Below are 25,405 nucleotides of genomic sequence, written 5' to 3'. Positions count from 1 at the left end.
GGGTGCAGTGCTGATAAATGCCATTAAAGACTGGAAGTGAACAGAAGTGTAGTGGTCTCATGGAGCATGGCATTGTGCTGGGAATGCTGCACTGTGGTGTTTGCTAGGCAGACAAGTCTTGGCAGGGAACTTTCACTGTGCTTTTAGATGTCAGGACCCAGGACATCCCTCTGGCTGTCATGAGCAGTCAAGACCCCTTCCAGGGGTCTCAGAGACCCTGGCACAGAGCCCAAAATGCCTGTGAGTTTGATTATGACCCATGGAGCAAGTTACCAACCTTAGATGAAGATCTGCAAGCCAGGACAAATTAAGTAGAATAATAATGAAATTACCATGGGGTGGAAAAGTAGATTTTAGGTTGTCTGGTATGGGGGTTCAGGAGGCAAGATGGAGGGAACTGGGCATGTCCAGCCTTTCTCCTTCTTCTTTTTGGCCTCCATCTTCTGCTGCGATGGTGGCACTGACAGATTGGTTTGGAGTAGAAGCTCAGTGTCTAACACAGGTGATAGGTATTGGAAAGTAATTGTAAACATTGTACATGTAGTTTTTAGTATAAAGACATAACACTGCCCTGGGGCAGGGAGAGTGCCTGGAACTGTCCTGCTGGACGGACCTGGGCAGGGCAGGAGAAAGAATTTTATAGATGAGATACAATAAACAACCTTGAGAGTGAGAAATGAAGAGCTCTGACTCCTTCTTCAAGTGCTGGGCTGGGAAAAGAGACTTTGGAACTTTTCTCGGGGTCACTTCGTCCAGCTAGAGATCCCAACATATAGATAGTGTTTTGTTTATTTTTTTTATTTTTGTTCATGAGCTTTCTGAATTTTACTAAGTTATTTTCCCCGCTGCAGTTCAGATTGCTTTTTCTTCTCTTTGGAAGTGCTTAGAACTGGTGTTGAACAACAGCAATTTGACTGCACCAAATTCCCATTGGTCTGGGGAGTTCTCTTGCCTCCAGCTTTTATCTGGTATTTTATCCTGTTGCAGTGGCTCAGACACTCAATGTGCTGTAAGGAAGGGCAGCCCTGTGTGCCTTCCAGAGGTAGGAAACAAAAGGACTGAATCCTAATATTCCACTGTTGATTTCAGCAGGGGTGAGGTGAATCTTTAGAAAATTACTTAATCATGAGAGAAAATGTAGAGGTTTGTGGATACTTCTGTACCTTTTGTTGTCTTCTGGTTTGGGTGCTTGCTTGGTTTGCGTCCCTTCCTGAGATTTCTTGTGCTGCAATTAAGGATCCACGCATCCAGCAGGAACATCCAGATTTTAAATTCCCTGCTCTTAAATGTCTTTTGGAATGTCATCTAGTCCAACCTCCATACTCCATGCTGTATGTGAATGCTCAGGACTGGACACAGTTCTGGGGTGGCACTGCCAGTGCTGGAGAGAAGGGAAGATCATCACTTGTAAAATACTCTGGCTATCTTTAGCCTTCACCTGTAGGGCTGGCTCAGTTAGGGTTTGCTGATCCCCAATCCAGTGCCCTTTTGGGACATCTTTTCCGTGCAAATTCAGGCTCTGTGCTGAGAACCCAGATTTTCTGTCAGTTTTCTGTGTGCATTCAGTGGGCTGAATGTTCCACACATGTTCACCCTGCTGCTTTTGATGTGATCTGATGCCTGATGTGCTGCTTTACTGCATGGTTGATAAAGCATGATTTATTCTTGAAAATGTTGCTGGCATTAATTCTGCCTGTAGTCAGAGCTGGTAACTCCTTTCCAGTCAGTCACTGGTGGAAGGTTTTTATGAAATGAATGCAATTACTGATACTGGAGTGACTGTAACTCACTGTTGACTCCACTCTATGTCCCTTCTTGAATTTGTCTCTCTTTCAGAAAAACATAACATTGTAAAAGGAGACCTACTTTGGATTGTGATGCGTTTTTAAAAGTAATAATGTGAAGTTTTCACTACCTTCCAGCTCAAAAACATCCGGTCTGACTTCCTTCATGTTCTTTGAGATTGTATAGAAAGTCTGAGGAATCTCAAGTTAAAAGAAAGGCTATTTTTTTTTGGTCTTGATAAAGAACTTCATCAGAAATGGACCGGAGAGGTACATGAATGCATCTCACAAATTTCAATGTGACATCAGTGGGGAAATCATTCCTAGGCTTGTGAATAATGACAAAACTCCTTGTCTATCTATAAAAATACATAAAATGGTTTAAAGTAAATCCTTCTGTTGATTTTGTTTTAAGAAAGCGTGAATCACAAATAAGCTTTAGAATTAAAAAGACCTGACAACCATAAATGAAGAGTTGTGGTCTTGGATGCTACTCTTAAGCATCTTTATTCCTTGTTTTCAGGCTGGTCTGTGCTCCAGCACAGATCTGGCACGTGGGGCCATTCCTGCACCTGAGCACAGCCAGGATGAATCCAGGCTCAGAGGTTTCTTGGGAGTATGTTTCCTTTATTTAACAAGTGGCTTATAATTTCAAAACAAGATGCCCTCACTAGTAAATTTGTTGTTGTCTTGCTGGAAAGATCTCTGTTCTGATGTCCAAAGATACAGTCTGAAAGGTCTGATCTGAGCTTTGGACTTAAACTGTGAACAGAGGTTTTAGCTGCAGAAATGCTCAGCCAGTGAAGTGACATGACTGGTTTAATAGTCCAAACAGACCCACATTTTTATTAATCACTGTAGTTGGTTTAGGGCAAATCTGGGAGAAAACCTCCAAAGGGGCCCCTCCAGAAAGCAAACGCACACAGCCACTTCCCTCAATCGGGTTGGGAAGGTTTCCTTGGAGAGAAGTGGAAAGAACCTGTTTATTTACAGGTACAGCACCCCCCAGCAAACAGAATGAACAATACCAGGTGCCACCACTCTGTCACTGCTCTGAAGAGATGACAAATTCAGAAAGTCTCTCTGGGGGTGGTCGCTCTGTTCTCAGTCCCTCCTGTGCTGGGGCAGCTGCTGCAGCCACAAGGTGCAAACTCTCGGTGTCCCCAGGCCCCAGTCTGGAGCAGGCTGGAGTGGGTCCAAAAAAGGGAAAGGAGAAAGAGTCCAGGGAAAATCAGACTGCTTAGCTAAACTAACTAATGAGCAGAAGCAAGAGCAAGAGCAACAGCAACAGCAAAGCAAAAAGCAAAGCAAAAAGCAAAAGCAGCACCATGTACTGCCCTGTGTGTCCCACCAGCTGTGAGGGAGCTGCTGATAGCAAAACCAAAACAAAACATTCACTCTTCTGAGGCAGAGTGGAAATTTTCCAAGGTAGAAATCCATTTTGATTTAGGTGAAATGTACATTTTTGAGTTGAGTTTGTAGTTAGAAAACTTAGCTATTTAGCCTGACTGCAAAGCCTAGGTTCAGAGAAACTGCTTCAGTGAAAGACAGGGATAAGGGGGGAGAGACAGAGGGAGATAGAGAGAGACAGAGAGACTGCTGTGAGAGCAGGTCAACCTGACCTAGGAATTCTTTCTGATAAAGAAGAACTAGAGCAAATGTTGCAAAATTCGTAAAAATAAATATGTATAAACCTATCGTTAATTGTATGCATATGTATTTGAAAGAAAGATAAAAAGAGAACTGAAGTTCCCAGAGGCACGCATGTCGTTTTAGGAAAACAATTCCCACGTGCGTCCAGTGCTGTAATAAACATACCAGCTTTACAACTTTCAGAAAAGTTGTAGAGTTTTGATTATCTCTGCAAAACTCTTCAGAGCCAGTCTTGAAGGCACAGAACATGATATCCAGCATAAACAGAACAATGACTGGGGATACAAGCATCACAACATTACCCCAGGACATTAGTGAATGATCAGAGCATCCATCCTTTCCCCACGAGTACAAGGGCAATCTGCCTGCCACACACATTTAGAAATCAGAAACCTGGTGATGCAGGTGAGGCTCAGGTGTCACAGACATGTTTTATGAAAAATTCTTTGCTTAGCATTTTTTCTCCTGAGAAGCTGGAGGCCTCAGGAACAAAATTTAAACAATGATTATCTGCTGCTGTGGAATGCAACAGGTGCATCTGTGATTGGTCTCATGTGGTTGTTTCTAATTAATGGCCAATCACAGTCAGCTGGCTCAGACTCTCAGACACAAGCTTTTATCATTCTTCTTCTTGCTTGCTAGCCTTCTGATGAAATCCTTTCTTCTATTCTTTTAGTATAGTTTTAGTATATCATTTACATTTAATATAATATATATCATAAAACAATAAATCAAGCCTTCTGAAACATGGAGTCAGATCCTCGTCTCTTCCCCCATCCTGGGACCCCTGTGAGCACCACCACACCCAGGTGTGATGATTCAGGCCCCCAGGGGTGGCTGCAGGTTTTCCCTTGTGCAGGGTCCTGCTCCTCTTTGCTGGTGAACCTCCTAAGGCCCTAAGGCAAAGGAGCACAAAAGTGGCTGTTTTGGTACCCATTGTAAGCAAAACACCTCTGTGGTATTTGTGGGTCTCCAGGAGGAGGAAGGAAAAATTTGACTCCATGTTTTTAGAAGGTTAATTTATTATCATATCATATCATATCATATCATATCATATCATATCATGCTATATTAAAACTATACTAAAAAATAGAGAAAAAATACTTACAGAAAGCTTAACAAGATACTAATGAAAAACTCATAACCTTCCAGAACCTCAACACAGCTGGCTGTGATTAGTCATTAAGTTAAAACAATTCACATGTTAAATAAACAATCTCCAACTACATTCCAAAGCAGCAGAACACCAAAGAAGCAAATAAAATAATATTATTTTCATTTTTCTCTGAAGCTTCTCAGCTTCCCAGGAGAAGAAATCCTGGCAAAAGAATTTTTCAGAAAATATGACAGTGACACACCTCTACTGCATGAGGAGTGATTTCCTTGGGAGACAGGAGAGAAGTCTGAGAATTTGCTTATTAATTTGATGTACTTGTCTCAATGTGAAAAATGTCTTCTAAGTATTTTTATAAAAGGGGTGCTGCCTAATTGCTACGGGTCTTGGATAGTTACTGAATTCTTCAGTCATCTAAAGTCACTTATTTGTGTTCAGGAAAAAAGGAGTGGGAGAATATGTTTATTTTGACAGCAGCTGTCAGCAAATAGGGGAGTAAAATGCAATTAAAATTATATATCTTATGAAAAAAGAATTGAATGTGTTTATCAGTCTTTTCTAATTATTATATTAGTTAAATTTATGGAAGCAAAATGGAAGGGTATTCTTTCTCTGTAGATGTTGACATTATTTTTGACATGTTGATTTAATGATTGCATAAACTTACAGTATTATTTTGTCTAAGAGGGCAATGTGAAAGTATATAATGACCCGCTGACTTCCTACATATTTTTGTTAGGCAGCTTCCATAATGTTGTTTGGAGAAAGCTCCGGCATTTTCCCTGTCCAATGAAATGCTTACAGTAATGATGAACAAAAAATAATAATCACAGAAGGATTTCAAATTTCTGCTGGAAATGGATGATTTTTTCTGCTCTTGATTGCTATTTTGGCAAATGTTTTCAGGGTGGATTTATAAGTGCTCTTATAAATACATGGGAGAGGCATGACTTCATGTATCTTAAATGCTGGTTTACATTTGCACCATCAGCCACTCCTAAGAGGAATGCTCTTATCCCTCTTTCATGCATATGTACATATGTAATAACCAATATTTGTTATATGTATTATAACATATTTAATTATCCCCTGAACATACTCAGGTGTCAGTTTAAAATAACAGAAGCAGTTTATCACAAGGGATTTGGAGTAAACTCTTTCACTTAGAGAATGTTTCCCCCATTTATTTTCCTGAAACTTGGTTCTTAGGATGTCTCTACCTGCAGAGAAAGGGAAGATTTTGATCAGGAGCTGTCAGACCTGTAAGTCTGACATCTATTTTTTCTCTATGTTGCTGTTTCTTGCCTTCTTTTGGATATCCTCTATAATGCCAGCCACTAATGAAAACTGCTAAGAAGCAATTCTGCTTGCATTCTGTAAAGCCTGGAGACAAAACACTTCACTGAGAGCTGTCTGTTGTACCAAAGAACCTGTTAGGATGTTTGTTTTGTGTGTCTGGGCTTGTGCCTGAATGCCTGAGTGGTGATGGCCACCTACAAAAGTGTGTTAACCTGAAAATGAAGCTGAATTGCAGGTTCAGAGAGCTGTGTGACTGAGTTACCCACAGATCAAATCTGGCTCAGTTTCCTGGTAATTCACTGCAAATTGTTATTTGTTCATAGATGAGAAATGAGTGTCAGTCACCTCAGCCAGTTATTTGAAATCATCATTGCTACAATTCTGGTGTAATTACAGCTGCAATAAGTATGACTAGAGCAACATGAGACTCCAGGTGGCTCAGACTTAGGGTCTGTCCTACCCAGCTGTATTTGGCAATGCCAAAAGAAGGTGCCAGAAGAGGGAGAAACACTCTCTCTCTCAGTAACCTCCTCTGCATGTTGGTCCCTGATGTCCTGGGCCATCCTGTGAATTCTGCTGAGGAAAGGGGACTGACTGTGCTGGGGTGGGGATCAAACTGGCTGCATTAGGGAAAAGGGGGCTGGAAAGGGGTCTTGTCTTGGGGAGCTCTTGGGCATCATCAGCAGGCCAGGTATTCCTCATGAACATAGCCAAAATTAATTTGAGAAAGCCATGGCTCATCTATAGGGACTAGATGGGTGGCACACTCATTTTTGACTAAAGATGTATAGGGAGGTACCTGAGCCTAAGGAATGATGGGAATTTTTGGAATTGTCTGAATCCTGGGTATGATCCCTGCTGCCTGTCAGCCCTCCCCTGCAGCTCTCACTGACTGGGCTGGGCTCAAACTGAGCCTGAGTAATCCAGGGTCTGGGTTTGAACAGACAGGGGTCTGCTTGGGAAGGCAGGAGCCTCCCCTGATTTGGAAAATGTAAACACCCTCCCTCTGAATTATTATAATTTTGAAATTAAGGGGCTCTCAGGCAAAGATATGGGAATAGGAATAGCAGTTCTTTATTAGGAAAATTGAAAATACAAAACACTGCCAGAGTCAGAACAAGTGACCATGTTCACAGAGGTCTTAGGATGAGGGAAGAGATGAGGATCTGACTCCATGTTTCAGAAGGCTTGATTTATTATTTTATGATATTTATTATATTAAAGCTATACTAAAAGAATAGAAGAAAGGCTGGCCAAGAATAGAAAAAAAAGCAATGAATAACAAAGTCTTATGACTGAACAGAGTCTGAGCCAGCTGACTGTGATTGGCCATTAATTAGAAACAACCACATGAGACCAATCCCAGATGCACCTGTTGCATTCCACAGCAGCAGATAATCATTGTTTACATGTTGTTCCTGAGGCCTCCCAGCTTCTCAGCAGGAAAAACCCTAAGGAAAGGATTTTTCATAAAAGATGTCTGTGACAAGAATATGCCCTGCCCCCTGTGTGCCAGGGCGGTGTCCCAGCCCCATCCCATGGGGGCTCAGCCCTCCTGCAGTGCCAGCTGTGGCTCTGCTGCAGCAGGGATCCTGCACAAGGGGGGAGTTTTCCTCTGCAGCTCCAGGGCTGCTGCAGATGGGCCTGGGCTCCCTCTGGCCATGCAGGGCAGCAGAAAGCTGCTCCTCTGGCAATGCAGGGGGCAAAGGCTGCTGTGCTGGGCCAGGCTCAGATTGGATCCAGGTAGGAATGCTTGGCTCCTCCCCTGGGCGGGGCATCTCCCCATGGGATGCTGGGATTGGATCAGCCCTGCAGGGACACTCAGTGGCCATGGACAGCAGAGATCTCCTGGAGGGAGGGTTGGCTGTGGGAGAGATAAAGAAACAACTGCCCCAGGGACAGCAGAGAGCTGCCCCAGCTCTGACAGATGGGGATAGAACACACACACCCAGCTGCGCCTTTCAGCCTTGTACTTGGTTATTGAACCTTTGAAAAGCAAACTGGGAAGAGTTTTTCTTTGTTACATTTTAAGCTTGCAGTGATAAAAGAAATTCCAGGAATATTTGGATAATTGTTTTCCCTTAAGAATGGGTATAAATAGTAAACACAATACAAGGCAATATCATTTTGATATACTGTAATGAATTTGAAAAGTGATTAAAAGGAAATTTGGATAAAATCTTTTAATTGATTATGCTATGTTGTCTTCAAAGTCACTTAATTTTTTTGAGCTCTTAAAGTGGCTCACTTGGATTGGCTCCCAATGGAATTTTCTTTTCATGCTAGATTATTGTAATTAATTATAAAATTGAGCTTAACCTTTGTAGGTTGTCAATATCTGAAGACAAATGTCACAAGTAACAAAGGCCAGGGAAGATTAGTTCTGAGTCTAGGGAGGATTGTGGAGGAAAAGGGGAGATATCATTTGACCTCTCAGGTGCTGCTGGTATTTTGTTTTGGCTTTTTAAATAATAACCACTTCTCTTTTCAGGTGGGTAAATATATATACAGTTAGACTGAAAATGTTTTGAAAACATCCTGACAAAATGGACAAAGTTACTGACTTGTGTGTGCTTAAAAGACTCTACCTCTTGAGATGCACTGTGTATAGTTTGATACACTGAGCAGAAATGTGCAATTTTAAAAGCCAGTGAGAACAGAAAATACTAGCACTGTAATTTATGGTAAGAGTTTGTTAGATACAAACTGGGTAGAATTCTTGAAATGCCTGGTGGCCATGTAAAGTATTTATTTTATATTTTTGCAGGAATTTTTTCCTGTTCTCCCTGTGAACAAGGGCTCTGTGTGTGCATTCAGATGCAGCTTTGTGGCATGCCCAGCACAGGTTATCTCACCACTCTTTGTTAATGGTGTTACAGAACAACACTCCACATCCTCACCATTTATACTTTTATCTGGGGTAGATTTAATTTGAAAAACTGCTGCAGAATTTCTCCACTCCCAGTGCCCAGTGTTGGTACCTCATAGGATCTGTTCTGCCACAGACAGAACACACAGAACTTTATTTATTTTTTTTTTAATATATTTTTTTAGGATTCAAGTTCTGTGGCTGAATTCTTTGGTGTCCAGCTGTGAAGTCTGACAGAAGGTTTTTCTCCCCCTGAGGAATTCATAGCACAATTGTCCTTGGAGGAATCTCTACTATCTAAGAGTCAGTTTCTCTAACTGCTGGATTTCAGAAGATTTGTAGGAAATTATTTTAAATTGGACTATTCAGTAGATTCAAGATGAGAGAGAAGGGAATGCTTCTCTCATGAGTGAAAGCCAACATATTCCTGTAGGAAAATGAACGAATAATCCCTTAGTTTGCTTATGTACTGCTGAACTCTGCTACCAGCAAAATGCTCCTAATAGGAAACATATTCTAAAAGGGAGAGAATATTTTTAAAAAGACAAAATCAGAGGTTATTTGCTCTCTTGTCTGATTTTTTTCAGTAAGATAGAGGCAGTGGCAATGAACCATGAGCCCTGACTTGCATTTTATCATATGAGCTCCCACTTGGTGTTGGAGCACTGGAAATCAATGTTTTACAGCAATGCTTTGGTAGCAGGTCACAGCCACCCCAAGGAGAGGATTCTGTGTTTCCAGAGTAAACTCTGGTTGATGCTTGGACAGCATAAAATCACAAGTGATACTGGTTGGTTTCTTTTCCTCTGGGTGATGGAGTGATGCAAGGACATCTCTGACCCTGAGCAGTGAGAGCTCCTGGTGAACGTGCAGGTCTGAAAACTCCGACCTGATTTCCCCATAATTCAGCCATTCTCACTCCCTCACTTAACTTTGTGCAAACCCAGGGCACACAGGGAATATTCCTGTGTCTGCTCTGGGTGCCCTGACCCCCAGGGCAGCACTGACTCTGACCCTCATCCATGGAGAAAGTTTCCCAGACTTCAAGACAGACTGGAACCCACAAAAGTGTGAAATAGATTATAGAGAGCAGTGCAGGTGCATCACTGGGTGAGAAATTGAGGTTTTGGGGTTTTTAGTGAGTTGTGGATGGCAGCAAGATGGAGGGCACAGGGTGCTGTCCTGGGTTTCTTCTTCAGCTTCTTCTTCCTCCTTCTCCATGGGTTTGGGTGGCATTTTGTAATTGGGCAGAACAGTCTGCACTGTGGGCTCTGTGGGATCAGTTATTGGGTTAAAAGGGAAAATAATCCAGGTGTCAGCTCTTAATTGGACAGTTTAGTCTTAAGAGACCTTGTACCAAGAGATTGTTGGCCATTTTGTGCCTTCTAATGCAAAGCTGCTGAACTCACAGCAGTGAGACTGTTTTACTGACAAGGAATAATGAACACCTGAGTCCCAACATGAAACTGCTGTCTGGAGTGCCTGCAATGCAGAGCCAGAGGAACCCACAGCTGGGACCCCCGCATCACTTCAAACTTGGCATTTGGAACCTGGGTTAGACCAAACTCCAGTCCTGCTTTGGAGGGTGTTTGTGGCACTTGTGGGGCACAGCAGGGCTGGGGATGTAATTTGGCAGAGGGGGTCTACAGAGCTGGACTGGAGACAAATCCTGGCACAGAAACCTGCAGGAAAATGCGTTGTGGTGCTGGGTCCCCAGGATGAGGTGAGAGATGAGAATTTGACTCCAGATTCTCAGAATGCTGATTTATTATGATATGATATTAGAAATGCTATACTAAAACTATACTAAAGAAAGAGAAAGGAGACATCAGAAGGCTTAACAAGAATGAATTATAAAAACCTCTGACTGACTCAGAGTCTGACACAGCTGGCTGTGATTGGTCATTAATTAAAAACAATTCACATGGAACCAATTAGAGATTCACCTCTTGGTGAGCAACCTCCAAACCACATCCCACACAATCAGATAATATTATTTATATTTCTTTTCTGAGGTTTCTCAGCTTCTCAGGAGAAAAATCCTGGTGAAGGGATTTTTCAGAAAATATCATGGGGACACAAACGTGTCAGCATTTTAATAATAACAACTCAAAGCCCATCACTGAGAAAATCTTGTACTTTAAAACACTAATCTTCCCATTACAAACTCAAAGAAAATTACTGTTCTGGACTAGTGAAAAGGTCTCCTGCTTTAGAGAGATAAGATTCTCTTGGTACCCAGAAGGGCGTGACATTTTTTCCCATGTTTGATTATATCAAATATATTAAATTTGACCTCAGTGTTTAAGGTTACTCAAACTGTAAGAGTTCAAGAAGATTCTGGATGAGAATTTTTCCATTTATTTTGTTAAGCCTCTGTAATAATTGTAAATAGTCATTCTTTTAAAGAACAAATAATAAGAGGTCAAAAAATGTGTATATATGATTCTGCTTTTCATTACCAAGAAAAATTCACAGCATAAAAAAATGTAGCTAGGGCAGGAAAAACAGATATTTAAGAGGAATAATTGCTGTGTAAGAAAAAAGCTTTAATATGAATAAAAATGTTAGAATTGTGAAACATGATTGATAATTCAAAAATTAATGAGGCAGGGGGAATACCAGTTTTCAGCTGTAGATGTTCACTGTTAGAAGATAGTGCTTAAATATCATGGCAGAGAGAAGAAGAATGACATGAGAGTCCTGCCATTGATGAGGGATGATTTTCTGTCATTTTGTAATTTAAGATTGGCAGACTTATTTTAAGTTTAAAAAGTGAAGAAATGGGCTCAGTCATTTTTTATGTTGATTCCTGATTATTCCTAGTCCTACACCTTGAAATTAGGATAAGAAAAAATAACTAATTTAAAATAAAATTTAAATAAATTGAATTTTTAAATTAATTAGTTTTAAATTAGTTAATTTAAAAATTAATTAGTAATTTGACATTCCCGTCCCTGTTTCCGGCTGCACTGAATTTCCTGTGGATGGTGGTTGATTCAGGAGTTCAACTTGGAATGGGAGGAAAACTCTGTGGCCCTCACTGTTAACACACAGGGAACTTGTGGCAGGAGATTTTAGATGTTGCAGTTCCAGAAAACACCTTTTTGGGTTTTTTTTTATGGTGTGCCTCAATGCTTTTCAATTTACACAACACCACCTTATTTTTTATAAATGACCCATCTGGAAGTTGAGATGGTTTTTCATACATGAGTGTTCTCATTTGTGCCATCAGCTTTGTGACTGCTCAAATCAGCTGGTAAAATTCAGGCTTTTCTGTTGGTTTATTCTGCAGAGAAATACACATGATGGTGAGATGTGAAAGTTAGCCCACATTAAAAAAATAAATCAAAGTCAGATTTCTGTTTAACTCATTCAGAATCTGGAACAGATACGGGAACAGGGATAACCCCCAAGAGGGGCTGCTGGGACTGCCTGGCCTGGCACCAGGTGGGCTGAGAATGGCACTGTGTGACAAAAGAACTGTGGTTTGCCCTTTTATTTTACAACTTTATTCTTAATGGAGTAGAACTGGTTAAAATTTTCCACTAAGAAATATTTTTTTTCCATCTAATATGTGTGGTTTTGTTTGATATGCTGGAAACTGTTACTACTGCTTAAAAAGCAAGCCCTGAAGCAGAGGTTTGGCGTAGGAAATACTGAAACCTGGGCAATCTAAAGAGTAATTTCTGTAGTATCAAAAATTCCAGTCAAAACAAATTTGGTGTTTTCAGTCAGATGCCTAAACTGTTGATTCACAACAGAAATGATGACTTCAGTATCTTTGTATCTTCTTTCAGGAAAAACAAGAAACTTGGGAGTTCTCCATTGGTCATGTATATGAGAACCACATTGCTTTTGCAAGCCACTCTGATTTGAGTTGGTAAAAACCGTCTCACATGCATAGTGACAAGATTTGAGGTGTATGTAATTTGAAGACATGAACTTTAGTGCCATGATGAAATCTGAGATGGATTTTGCAGAGAGCTTTGCTGGGAATTGGGATCTGTGTGCTGCAGGGGACCTGGGCAGCATGGAGTGCAGGGCAGAAAGCATCCTGTGCAGGAATGTGCTCCAGCTGTGTTATACCCTCTGTCCACTCTAAAGGGTTCAAAAGGCTTTTTTGTTTGGTATTTTCATTTGCACAGAGTGGTTTTTTTCCTTTTCCTAAGTTTGGAAGGGACTGAAATGGACTATTTGATTTCCCAAAGTTGTGTTTTAAACCAATACTGTGCTAGTCTCTGGTGTGACCAGAGCAGTGTACACAGTGCCTGGTGTTGAGTGAGGCAGCTGCTCCCACCCTGCTGCTGGACATGTGTCAGGATTAATCCAGTATATTCCATTCAGCTGCTGCAGTTTGAGCTTCTTCACAGCATATTATACTGGTCTAGGCTGGAAATCAAACAGCTAAAGCTGACTGTCACTGTCACGCCTACAGAACTTCCAGTTCTGCACATTGTTTGTTATCTCAGAGGAGGATGTCTTAGCTTCACATAGCTGTGGTGCTCCTGGAAGAAATGGGCTGAGAAATGGGCAGGGAAAATGTCCTGTGCTGATGCTGACATCTGTGTGATAGTGGTACAAAGGGACAGAAAAGTTACCCGAAGTCACCTGTGTGTTGTGGGTCCCCAGGATGAGGTGAGAGATGAGAATTGACTCCAAGTTCTCAGAAGGCTGATCTATTATTTTGTGATTATGATATGATATGATATGATATGATATGAAAAGAAAAGAAAATTATATACTAAAACTATACTAAAGAAAGAGAAAGGAGACATCAGAAAGCTTATCAAGAATGAATAATAAAAACCCGTGACTGAGTCAGAGTCTGACACAGCTGGACTGGGATTGATCATTAATTAAAAACAATTCACATGCTGGGTAAACAGTTCTAAAATCACATTCCAGAGCAGCAAAACATGGAGAAGCTGAGGCTTCTGATCTTGCCAGGAGAAGAAATCCTGGCAAAGGGATTTTTCAGAAAAAATCATGGTGACACCTGTGGGTGAAACACTGAGCAGACTCATGAGGGTTCTAGGGCTGCAGGAAAGGGCACAGAGCAGTCAGAATCCATCTCACCCTGGCTGGTTACTGTGGGACCTTGAGGAAGGGGTACCAAGCCCAGGGCTGTGTGGGATAATGGATTTTGTGATTCAGGTCATTGGTGGTACCATGCCCAGAGCAGGATTCCCTCTGTGGTCTCTTTGTGTTTGCTTGCGCATTTGTGTGGGTAAAACATCACAGGGTAAATCATATCTGTGGATTAGAAAGGGAAGGGACTTGTCTTCCTCCTGTCACTTAAAGCTGTTACAGCAAATAAATGTGTCAGGATACATGAGCAGTGTCAGATCCACAGTGCAGAAAGGATAAACACAGTTTGCTTTCTCCTGAACTGATACTAAATCCCTGGGGAGGCTTCAGGAGGGGCAGTGAGGACTGAGTGATGTTACGTGGCCTGGTTACAGGCTGGAAGAATTGGTTATCTGCTGATTACAAGCCCTTTAAACTCTGGATAGACTCTGCTTTTCATGCATGGGGCAGATGTTCCACCAAAATCTGTGTACCTTTGAGCTCCAGGTATGTTTCTAAATCAAAGTTTAGTTTGCCAATACTTCATCAGTCACTACTTCAGCATTTCCAAGTGTGCTGTAGTGCAGGTAACCACTGGGAAATCCATGGCTACTGACTTTCTGCTGTTCTTTGCCCTGCCATAGAATTTGGTCCTTCTTTTGCAAGGCACTTGTTCCCAGCTGCTGGAAGGAAGAATCCTTTCACAATATCTCGTGCAGTGAACACAGACTGCAGGGAACAGGCAGACTTTCGTGGGGTTGGAAATCCTTTTTTTTCACTCACATTCTGTTTCACTTTGCCTCCCTTTCTCACAGGTTGATAAAGTGTGTGGACAGCCCAAACAGCAAGAGGGGAACCTGTCATCAGCCAGTATTGTGCCAGTGAAGGAGGTGACTGGAACCCAGACATTTGTGATGGCCCACATCAGCCTGAACAACAGGAGAAGGTAACCCTAGGCTGCAATTGCTTTGAAACAAACCCTCAGCTCATCATTTGTGCTATTCTTGGCACTGCTCAAGGCAAAGCCACAGCTCTGTCACCTCCTCTGTGTGCTGTCCAGCCACAGTCACACAGGTGACACCATGGGTCACATTGTGGGTCTGTCCAAGAAAGGCCAGGCTTGGTATCATTGCTTAACACCAAGGTGTTTGTTATTTCCAGAACCTTTCAGTGGAAATGGTGAAAGCTTTTCCTCTTAACACTGAGGTGTTTGTTATTTCCAGAACCTTTCAGTGAAAATGGTGAAAGCTTTTCCTCAACAAAGTCTGAGGAAACTGTTTCCACAGCTGAGTGCTTAAAATGTACCTGCCCAGGTCTGTAAGGACATGAGCTTACCCAGGGGCAGAAGGGGGAAGGAGGAAGGGGTGAAAAGGAAAAATTCATTGCCCTGACACCAAGTCAGTCCCTGCTTGCCCTGGACTGGGCAGGAGTGGAATCTCCTTGATTTGTTGCTGAATAACAAAGATCTGAAGGAGTTTTTTAGGCTTCTTGTGACCTTCTTGGCTCCTGTTCTTCATGTGAGACACCCACATCTGAGCCCTGCCACTGGGCTGGACAGGAGTGTCCCTCCTCCTACATCTCCTGAGTTCTTCTCTCGCTTTACCTTGTGTAGCTCCTTCTGTACATTCTAGGAGAGGATTTTTCCACAATCCCACTCACAATACATGAGTACATGTCAGAGCAAGCTGCCCATAAACTCCCAGTGCCTGTTTGTGGCTGGCCCCTTGTCCTCTGTAAAGAGCAGAGTTAATCTGGAACAAGCCCCATCAGGGGAGTTGTGCTGGGCTTTCCTCTGTCCAAAAGCAGCATTAAACTGCCCAGGCAGCCTCTGTGTATCTCTGTTGGGCGAGTGGATGACTTGAGCAATGTTAAAATTGTAAAATGTTAACATTTCCACAGTCTGCGTTCTCGTGTTTCAGTTGTGAACATGAGATTTTTATCCATTTCTGGTTTAATTCTCAGCTTGCATGAATGGAACAAAGACTGTTTTAAGAGATAAAAGTAATAACAGCAAGCAAAGTGTTTTGAGTGATAGTGATAATTTTTTATTCTTTTGTAATTGAAAGGCAAGCCATGACAGTTTGTGCTAGTGCTTGGAGTTAATCAATTTTTACCATGCAAATCAGAAAAAGGGAGCATTACAGATATTAAATTAATAACTTCAGCAACAAAAATCCAAAGAACAGTTGTAGTACAATTTTTGAAATAGGCTTTTAACAGCACTGAGCCCTGGGCCATCTTCTGTGTAACTCACTGACTTGGCTGGGGCTTAACACTGGCAGCCCAAAAGCCAGAACTGCCAACCTGTCAACAGGTGATCTCTTAAAAAGTTGCAGATTTGTGTCTTCAGTGGCATGAAAGCTGCTCTTTCTCACCTGATGATCTGCTTGCTCCCCTTCCCCACCATCCAGAATTATTTGGATATTGACCTTTTAAAATTGAAGGCTTGTAGATGGAAAAGAAAATAATGTTCTCTAAATTAGAAAGTTTGCTAGAATTGGTCTGAAAATTAATTTATCCAAAAAATCTAAACTAAGTCCCTGATTATATAATTAGCATGAAAAATTACTGAATTACAGTGTTGATAGGTATTGTGGAGAGCCTGTGCACCAAAAATGAATGATGGAAATATGCCATAAATAGTAAGTAAGAATAGGAAAATCTGAAGCTATTCTCCACAACTTCCTATAAAACACATTGCCTGAAGCTTGTACTTCTGCTTCTTGGAAACAATTGTGAAACTATAGACTGAAAGACACAGTGGTTGGCTGCATCACTGTGTTGTTCATTCTCCATCAGTTAATCACATATGACATCAATAAAAAATCAATTTAAGCTAATAAAAATCTGTAATACATGGGTTAAATAATTTCTGCAGTGCGTTGTGTAAAATGCACTTGGAGTGACAGAAAATTGCTACAGGGGAACCAGATGATGAGAGTAATTACATGAATGTATGGTGAGGCCACTCCTTGTGGTGGTGCTGGGAAAGGGAGAGCAGTAATGTCAGCTCTGTCAGTTCAGGTGCAGGACCAGGGTGGTTTGTGCTAGCACTGAGTCTGTCTGTGGGTCTGGCTGAGGGACATCCTTCCAAATGATCCTGTAATTCCAGGGGAGGCTGGGGCTGACTGCAGCCTTTTAGGGTAAGGAGGAGAAAGAGAAGGAATGAGCCAACACTCCCCAAGTGAACAGAAAAGCTGTGGCTCCTTCCCTTGTGTGTCAGAGCATTCCTGAGCTCAGAAAGAACCTCTGTGGAGGAGAAACACAACCAAGTGTCCTCTCCTGTGTAGTGCAGAACCTGCTCAAGGTGCCCTCAGAACCCCAGTGCCAGACAGCTGCAGGTGGGTGTTTGCTCCAGGGGTGCTGGGTCTCTGCTAGGCCATGGGAACCATCAGGATCCTTTTCCTGGAGCTGGAGAACCTCTAGTTTCAGCTGAGGAGCAGAGCCAGGGCTGCTGCTGCAGGACAAGTGAGGTTCTTCAATGCTGTCCCTTGGCCTGAGCTGTTCTTCAGTGGGATCTGTTTGGGATCTGGCTGCAGCCAGCCCTCCTCACTCTGCTGCAAGGTCTGCACACAGCAACTGGATCCTCTTTTGCAGCAGTTGAACCCTTTTCTTCTCCTCTGACTCTCATGGGTTCCTGGGAGATTTCCCATCTCTCTTGATTTTACTCTGCATTCCATTCCTGCATATTTTTTGTTATGCATCACTTAAGTGTCAGGGACAATAATGAAAGAAGCTGAAACTTGAATAAATGTTGCATGATCTTGCAAGAAACCATTTCCTATGATTAAACTGGCAAGCATAAAATTGATTATTGTTTTTTTACCATTACACAATCGTAGTTAGGGATTAACTGAAACTGGCAGCGTTGCTGCTGGAGTAATTTTTTTAATGTGGAGGTTACTATAACATGTAATAGAGATGACAAGAAAATTGAAACCATATGATGGTGCAGGGAATGGAAATGGCATGTAGAGAATCTCAGTAAATTGGAATGTTATTGCTGAGTTCAGCACAAAGAGCTGTTCTGGTCAGGGTCTGGTCTCCCAGCAAAGCTGAATACCTGCCTTTAGCATCTCTGCTCCGTGGGACATTTCAAACCACTAAACACTGCTTACAGAGCTGTATATCAAACATCTTCAACAAAGAACTACAACATATTAGGTCCCTGAGTGGAGAAAGAAGGCTTTGAAATTTTATTTTGTTGGGATTTCTTTATGCCATGAATTTGCAGATCTTTTGAATCAACAGTTTAGGAATTCCTTTGGGAATGTTTAGAGTCAATGATATCTATTTCATTTAAAATAAACTATCTGTTGGGTCAGACATCACATGATTTTATTAACATTTGAGTAATAAAGTGCTAGTACAAACCAGATTATTAATGTCAGATGCACATGAACTTTGGCCAGGGCTGAAGTTTCAGTTGATACAGATTTTCCCTGTTACAAATTTTCATTTGTTTGAGTGGCTGTGTTGGAATTCCTGCAGGCAGGTGCCACTCCCCTGGTGGCCAGGGCAGGTCCCTGCTGTCCTGTGGCCACTCCTGCCATCAGTGCCATAGCTGAGATGGCAGAGCTGCATCCTCTTGTGTCCTCAGGCTGCTCTCTCCACTAAGAACACGAAATAATCACCAGGGTTGTTGCCACAGTTCTTCCTCCACTGTAGCCTGTAAGTCTGTGTCTCCAGTTTTGCAGAGTTGGGTGGTTTTTTCAGTGATGCAATCCCAGAACAGCAAAAAATACCTGTATTTATATTATTTATTACCAGGCAGTAAATTGCTCATTGTACCAGAACATGAATGCTACTGGTTTGTATCCCCCTCCCCATGGTTCCCATCCTAAACTGTTTGCCATTGTTTTCTTGTACGGTTTCATGTATTTACAGCCCTTCCATTTGGTATCAGTTACACTTAATTTAAGTACCACTGAATTTATTTTCAGCTTTCTGCTGCGTGCACTGCATTTGTAATTCTGCTCTTACTTGAAAATGATTGTGACAAATAGTCTCTGTTGTACTTTTTCCCCAGTATTGAATTGACATTTTTGATTGCATGTATACTTGTCAAAAGTCTCATGATAATTTTCCTCCTTATTTATTTTCTTATATTGTCCTATGCATGTGCTTGATGACCTTTCCTTCAAATAATTTTTGCTTTTCTCTTTTGTTTTTCATTTCTTTTCCTCATTTGCCTGAATTCCTGCTTCTCCCCTACTCCCCAACCTCTCCTGATTGATGCCTATTCTCCCTGGCCTATTCCAGTTCTCTGCCTCTGAAAGCTTCAAAGAATGACAAATCAAGAAGTTTGAAAAAAATCTCTCGGTAAGAATGAAAACAAGGTGACATCCTTTGTTGTTGTCTCTACACCTAGCTCACCTCCATCTGTAATCTGGGAGCTGGAACACTTTTGATTTTTTACATTGTGGGGCACTGGGAAACTCTACATTTTCCCCCCTAGTGTGTTCAGTTTTATAATGATGAAAAATCAATATTTTCACTCAGACTGAGATTCAGAACAGAGAATTCTGCATTTGCTAAGACACTGCTTTGAAATGTCAGAGCCCCACTCTGCTGAGGAGGCAAAGGAGTTTAAAGCTCTGGGGGTGAGCTGAGTAAGGCAAGCTTCAGGCTCCTAAAAGGGTGCTGGTTTCCTCTTTCAAAGAAGACTCTGATTTAGAACCTGTAAAATCTTTGGCATCTGTGCTTCCTCTTGGAACTGATCCTCTTAGGTTGTTCTGGCTGGGCCTGGCTTTGCTCTAGGAATACTCAGAGCTCATATTTGTAAGTATGGTACTCAAGAGGTAGAAATGTTGATTACCTCTTTGTAATCCCCTAAATTCCTGCTTTTTTCTTTGCTTTAAATCCCAGCTTTCCTGCTCTATGAGGCCCAGTTAGTTTCTTAGGAGCATGAGATGACTGATTTATCTAGAGCAGGATTTCATCACAGAAGGTAAATGGGATGGTTAAACACTTTTGAGATGGTATAAAGAAGGTATAAAGGTAGCTGTGGGGAGAGATGGCAGGGATAGATATATCCCAGTGGGGCTGGATGTTGTTTGAAGCACCTGCTGCTGCTGAGGAGAGATAAATCCTGGTTAGAGACTCAGCCTGCTTTGTGCTGAGCTCCATCCAGCTGTACCCAGGCTCCTCTCCAGTGTTTGAAACCCTGCAAACCAGGAGAGATAAATCCTGCCTGCTTTGTGCTGAGCTCCATCCAGCTCCATCCTGCTCTTCTCCAGTGTTTGAAACCCTGCAAACCAGGAGCAATCATTTGGGCTCCCCAGGGCAGCTCTGAGACAGGCACAGAGCTCAGGGATGGCTCCAGCTCAGTCTGTGTCCTGAACCTTGTAACACAACAAACAGGAGCTTCTAAAGCAGTGCAGCAGGTAATTCCTCATGGGGCTGAATTAACATTTGCTATTTTAGTTTGTTTTTATGGCTACCTCAGCCAGGTATATGTTATAGGTATAATCAGATTGTAAAAGAGGCAGAAATTTGGCCTCAAGGCATTTTTCTGTGCACACTGTCTGCACTGGCCATGCCTTTTATGATGATGTTTTCTCAGTGTTTTTTAATCTGTTTACAAAGAGTAGGTGTAGCCTTTTTTCAGTTTTAGTGAGAGGCACATTAACACCACGTGTTAAAAGCACCCTTTAGGTGAGTAATCATCTGTATTGACACCAGACTAAGTAAAAATGGATCTATGAGGAGTAAAAATACACTAGAAGTAGAAATTAATTCAGATTACTTATTTTCTAAAGCCTTGATGTGATTGAGGGTTGGGCTGACAGGGGGTTTAAGTGAGTGCTGAGTTTGTTGTTGTGTTGTTAAATGTGCTCTTCCTGCCTTGCAGAGAGTTCATCAGTTACATGAAGAGGTCCAGAACCTTTTATGCCTCCATAGCAGAAAGGCTTTGTGATGGAGACCTGGTGATGAGAGACAGCTCAACCTGCTGGAATGGAGAGGATGTTGTGGAAAGGTAAAGCTCTAAGTAAAAATTTGCTGGCATTGTGTAGTGGTTTTGGTTAACCAATGAGAGATTTCACCAATTTTTAGATTTGCCAGCCAATGCACCAATGACTGTGGTGGCTTCAGTGCTGGCCAATCACTTCCTGCTGGAGACAGGATTAGGAGAAAGGCAAAGAAGGCTCAAAACTTTAAAATGGTATAAGAAAATTTTATTAAAAGTTGTTGGGATTCAGGACATTCCTCTGGCTGCCCTGGGTGATTCAAGACCCTGGCAAGGGGCTCAGAGACCCTGGCACAGAGTCAAAAACACCTGTGCCTTTGATTTAGCCCATGGAAACAATTACCAGCTTTGTGTGAAGAGTTACACACCACAAGGGTTTGAGTAGAATGATAGTGAATTTGTCACAGGGTGAAAAAGTAGAATTTTGGGGATTTAGAATGGGGGTTCAAGAGGCAAGATGGAGGAATCTGGGTGTGTCCTGTCCTTCTTCTTGTCCTGCATCTTCTGCTGTGATGGTCAAAAACAGCAACTAAAATTTTAAAAAAAAGTATTAAGAATCAAAACAAACCCTTCAGAACACTTCTCCTCCCTCCACAACTTCCCTGAATTCCTCCCATGCAAAACCAGGACAAATGGTGAAAAAATATCTCTCCACATCCTTCTGATAGGTCAGCAGCATTCTAAGGCATTGTTGGAGGTGCTCTGCAGGGTGAAAAGACCTTTCCAGTTTCCCAGCTAATTTTTTTCTCCTCTGTATTTTATCAGTGCCTTTCCCATCACCCTTCAGACTCTAAACTGGAATGTACACTTGCATTTCCACGAGCTAAACTTGTTGCTGTCATTTCTTTTATTCTGTATAACATGAGGCTACATCACCCTGAGGAGAAAAGAGATGTTTAGAACAAAATTCTATCTTTACTATCACTGTCAAAGTATACATCAGTTTTTGCAGTGAGAGCTGCTTGGAAGTGTGCCAGTGAGTGTTCTCCAAAAATTTCTTTTTTTCAAAACAGAGAAGTTCTATGGGATTGTGTTGGCTTTCACTGATGTTTCTTTTTGAAGTGGATTTTGTGGTCTGTAGCAATTACAAAAGATAAAGTTCTAGTGTTCTGTTTTCTTGCTTTAAAGCAGTTTTCATGGTCACAAGTTGGTTTGTAGGAACTTCCTGAACAATTCCAACATGGAGCAAAGATGTGACCCTCACTGTCAGTGCCATTCATGGGGGTTCTGACTCCCACACAGCTCTGCTCTCTTGTGTAAAAAACTTCAGCTTAATTATGTCTGAGCTCTTTGGAGATAAATGCATGTCTAACACATCCAAAAATAGTATTTCAATATATTGAAATTAATTCTAGGGCATATGTTTTAATATTTTGGCAATAAAGCAATCTTCCAAATATTGATGTGTAGTGATTGCAATACAGGTTGAAATTTTTACTGTAAAAGTAATGGAGAGGAAACAGGAAGAATATCAGTATTTCTAATCAATGTTTCCATATCAGAATCTCTTTTGCTTGTGGCATGTTGCTGCATGCACAGTTAACTTTTAGAACAAACAGCTTTCTGGCCAAAAAAACCCAAGAAAAGCCAAACAAACCCAAATATTTTCTGTATCAGTTTCCTGAGGAAGAAAAAAAAAAGTTAGTTTTAATTTTTATCTTATTTTGTTTTATAAAAGCCCAAACCACTCAAATTGCTGATGCATATGTTTTAGAAAGTCATGAAGGGGAAAGCTGTTGTTACTTTGCCAGTCTGTAACTTTCCCAGAGCTGGAGACACATGAAAAGAAATCAAGTTTGAAAGGAATGGGAAGCAGGGAAAAGACTAACAAGATCCTTCATATGTTGAATTACAAAGGAAAAATAAAGCAAAAAGGAAATCTAAACAGCCTACCCCCAAAGATGACAGCAGCGAAAACCCCAGCCCCACCACCAAACCTGGATATGTGTCTGTAGTTAACATATTAAATGGGCAAAATGGAAAGCTAAAAGGTTAAATTCATGTGTTTAATCAGACAGCTATAGATAGCCAGATAAATATTATAATTTATATAAAATAAAAGTTTTATAATTATATTATATTTTATTTATTTATGATTTTAATATCATGTCTATATAATTTTTATATTAAAATTTAAATATACATTTAAATTGTAAAAATTTATATTAAGTTCTATATATATTTATATAATTTTAATATAATATTTATAGTATATATAATTATATTATATAATATTATATACAGTATATGATTAATATAATATTTAATACATATTATGTATTTTATACTATATATTATATATTATATTATTATATAAGAATAAATAATTAATTATATAATAATTGATAATTGGTAATTATATATTATGTCTTTATTATATATTATATGTATAATGTAATAAGTATTTTATATACATGTGTATGTATATATATGTATATATATGTATATATATGTATATATATGTGTGTGTGTATATATATGTATATATATGCTGGCACATTCTGCTCCTTTCATCACCTGTTTTATAGGCTGGGTTTGGCACAGCTGGGCTTGGCACAGCCCTCCCCACATGGCACTTGAACCTGTCCTGCTGATTCCTGAAGATTAATTCCTCTCTGCTCTTCCTCCCCTCCCAGGGCATTAAATAGCAGCAGTAGTAACCAGCTCTGAACTGCACACTGAGCCTTTTTATTGCCTGTGGCTCAGCACATGGATCACCCCCATGGGTCTGCTGAGCTCCAGTCTGGGGTCACTGGGTCTCTGGGGCTGCTGCAGTTCTGTCTCCTCCACCCTCCTTGATTTTCACACTGCTGCTGAAGCTTTATTTATTTATTCTTTATTTATGCTCTGTGCTAGCTGGCGCACCAGCTCTTTAGGAAAAACAAACTCGAGCTTTAAAAACAATTTGACACACAAATGCAGCCTGAAACAATATGAAATTATTACTCAGAAATGAGTAATAATTCATTCAGTTGGTAGAGAGGGCACTTGAGGTCTGATAAACAGGGTTAGAGTTGTACCTTTTAATTTTAGTTTAGTTCTTTGGATTTGGTTTCTCTTTTGGACTTTAGTGCTTTGGGTTTTGTTGTGTTTAAATCATTGTGTTTGCAGGAAAAAGAACTTTGAGCTGCCAGTTAAATACACCATAAAAAGAGATTCCTACTGGTTTGAGACTCTGCCTCTGGCCTGCTCTTCAGAGAACAGGAAGAGATGGCTTTGCTAGGAATCCTCCAGTGTCAGTTCAGGACAAAATTAGAAATACTTGCACTGGGAGTACTTTCTTTCTCTTAATTGCTCTTTTGAGCATCTTGTTCCTGAAGCAAGACTTCATGTAAGAAATCATCCATGCACTAATGAATGGTCTCAGCGTAATGATTGTTGGGCTACAGCCATTTCTAACTTGGATCCTGCACAGAATTGTTGGATCAGAGGATCAAAGTTCGATTTATGTGGAGTGAAGAAAGAAAAACTGTTCTGAAAATCACTGTGGGGGATTCTGTGTTTGTTGCCTCTCCATTTCTAGAGGAAATTTTCTGAGTTTCCAAATGAAGTGGTCTTTTTCTTAATGCCAGTTAGCTTGATCTGAAATATCATTGTTGATGTAGAAGCAGAAATATTCTGCTGGTCAGACACAGCTTCCCATTGCTCAGGTATCTCTTCAGGTGTGCATGGGTGGATTTTAGCTACAATGGGTTGCTTTGAATGTGGCACACTTCAGGCTGGTATTGCAGAAATATTTGAGACATGGTGAAGTCTTCATTCCCCTTTCTCCATATCTGCTGTGGTTTTGTAGTGCTTGAGGAGTTCAAGGGTATAAATACACAGTCCTGTCACTGCAGAGTGCAGGTTTGATGTGCAGTACCCTGTCACAGACATGTTTTATGAAAAATCTTTTCCTTAGGATTTTTCCTCCTGAGAAGCTGGGAGGCCTCAGGAACAAAATGTAAACAATGATTATCTGCTGCTGTGGAATGCAACAGGTGCATCTGTGATTGAGTCATGTTGGATGTTTCTAATTAATGGCCAGTCACAGTCAGCTGGCTCGGACTCTCTGGCCGTGACACAAGCCTTTGTTATTCATTCTTTCTTTTTCTTTTGTTAGCTAGCCTTCTGATGAAACCTTTTCTTCTATTCTTTTAGTATAGTTTTAATGTAATATATATCACAAAGTAATAAATCAAGCCTTCTGAAATATGGAGTCAGATCCTCGTCTCTTCCCTTGTCCAAGAACCCCTGTGAACACGGTCACAGTACCCTGATTTTTCTGGGGGACAGGGAAGGAGATATTTTACAGCAACTGTTTTTGCACTTGGAGTCCCTTTTGCAGCAAACTTGGACATGTAAATGGTTCTTAAACCAAGTTACCTAGAACAGAAAATAAGGATGTTTTGTAACAGCTAGTAGGGACCCACACTTCTTTTCCTTCCTTTTCTCCTTCATTCCTCACCTTGGTTTTTTTTTGGATTTTTTCACTGAGAGGGGGGATTATGGGACACATGTCCATGAACTTGAACAGATCTTGTCATGGGTTGTTAGGCTCTCAGGGCCTGTGAGAGCTGGCTGAGGAAGGAAGTGGCAAATCAGAGTGACTTTTTCTCAAAATGTGTTCCTTCAGAGACTCTCAGTTTTTATGAGTTTAGCACTTT

At 41.0% G+C, this 25,405-nt stretch overlaps 1 protein-coding gene across 1 annotated transcript in view; it reads left to right on the top strand.

Moving 5' to 3' along the window:
* Window positions 1–25,405, top strand: part of LOC128940944 (glypican-5-like) — a 372,567-nt gene that overhangs the window by 113,035 nt on the left and 234,127 nt on the right. Inside the window, exons 4-6 of the mRNA XM_054282769.1 lie at window positions 14,605–14,735; window positions 19,052–19,111; window positions 20,643–20,768. Of these exons, the coding sequence (XP_054138744.1) occupies window positions 14,605–14,735; window positions 19,052–19,111; window positions 20,643–20,768 (317 nt within the window). The remainder of the gene's footprint in view (window positions 1–14,604; window positions 14,736–19,051; window positions 19,112–20,642; window positions 20,769–25,405) is intronic.

The sequence above is a fragment of the Melozone crissalis genome, unplaced genomic scaffold, assembly GCF_028551555.1.
Source record: "Melozone crissalis strain CALT ecotype California unplaced genomic scaffold, PUWL_Pcris_2 ptg000034l_1, whole genome shotgun sequence".
NCBI classification, from domain to species: Eukaryota; Metazoa; Chordata; class Aves; order Passeriformes; family Passerellidae; genus Melozone; species Melozone crissalis.
This window is presented reverse-complemented; position numbering and strand designations above follow the sequence as displayed.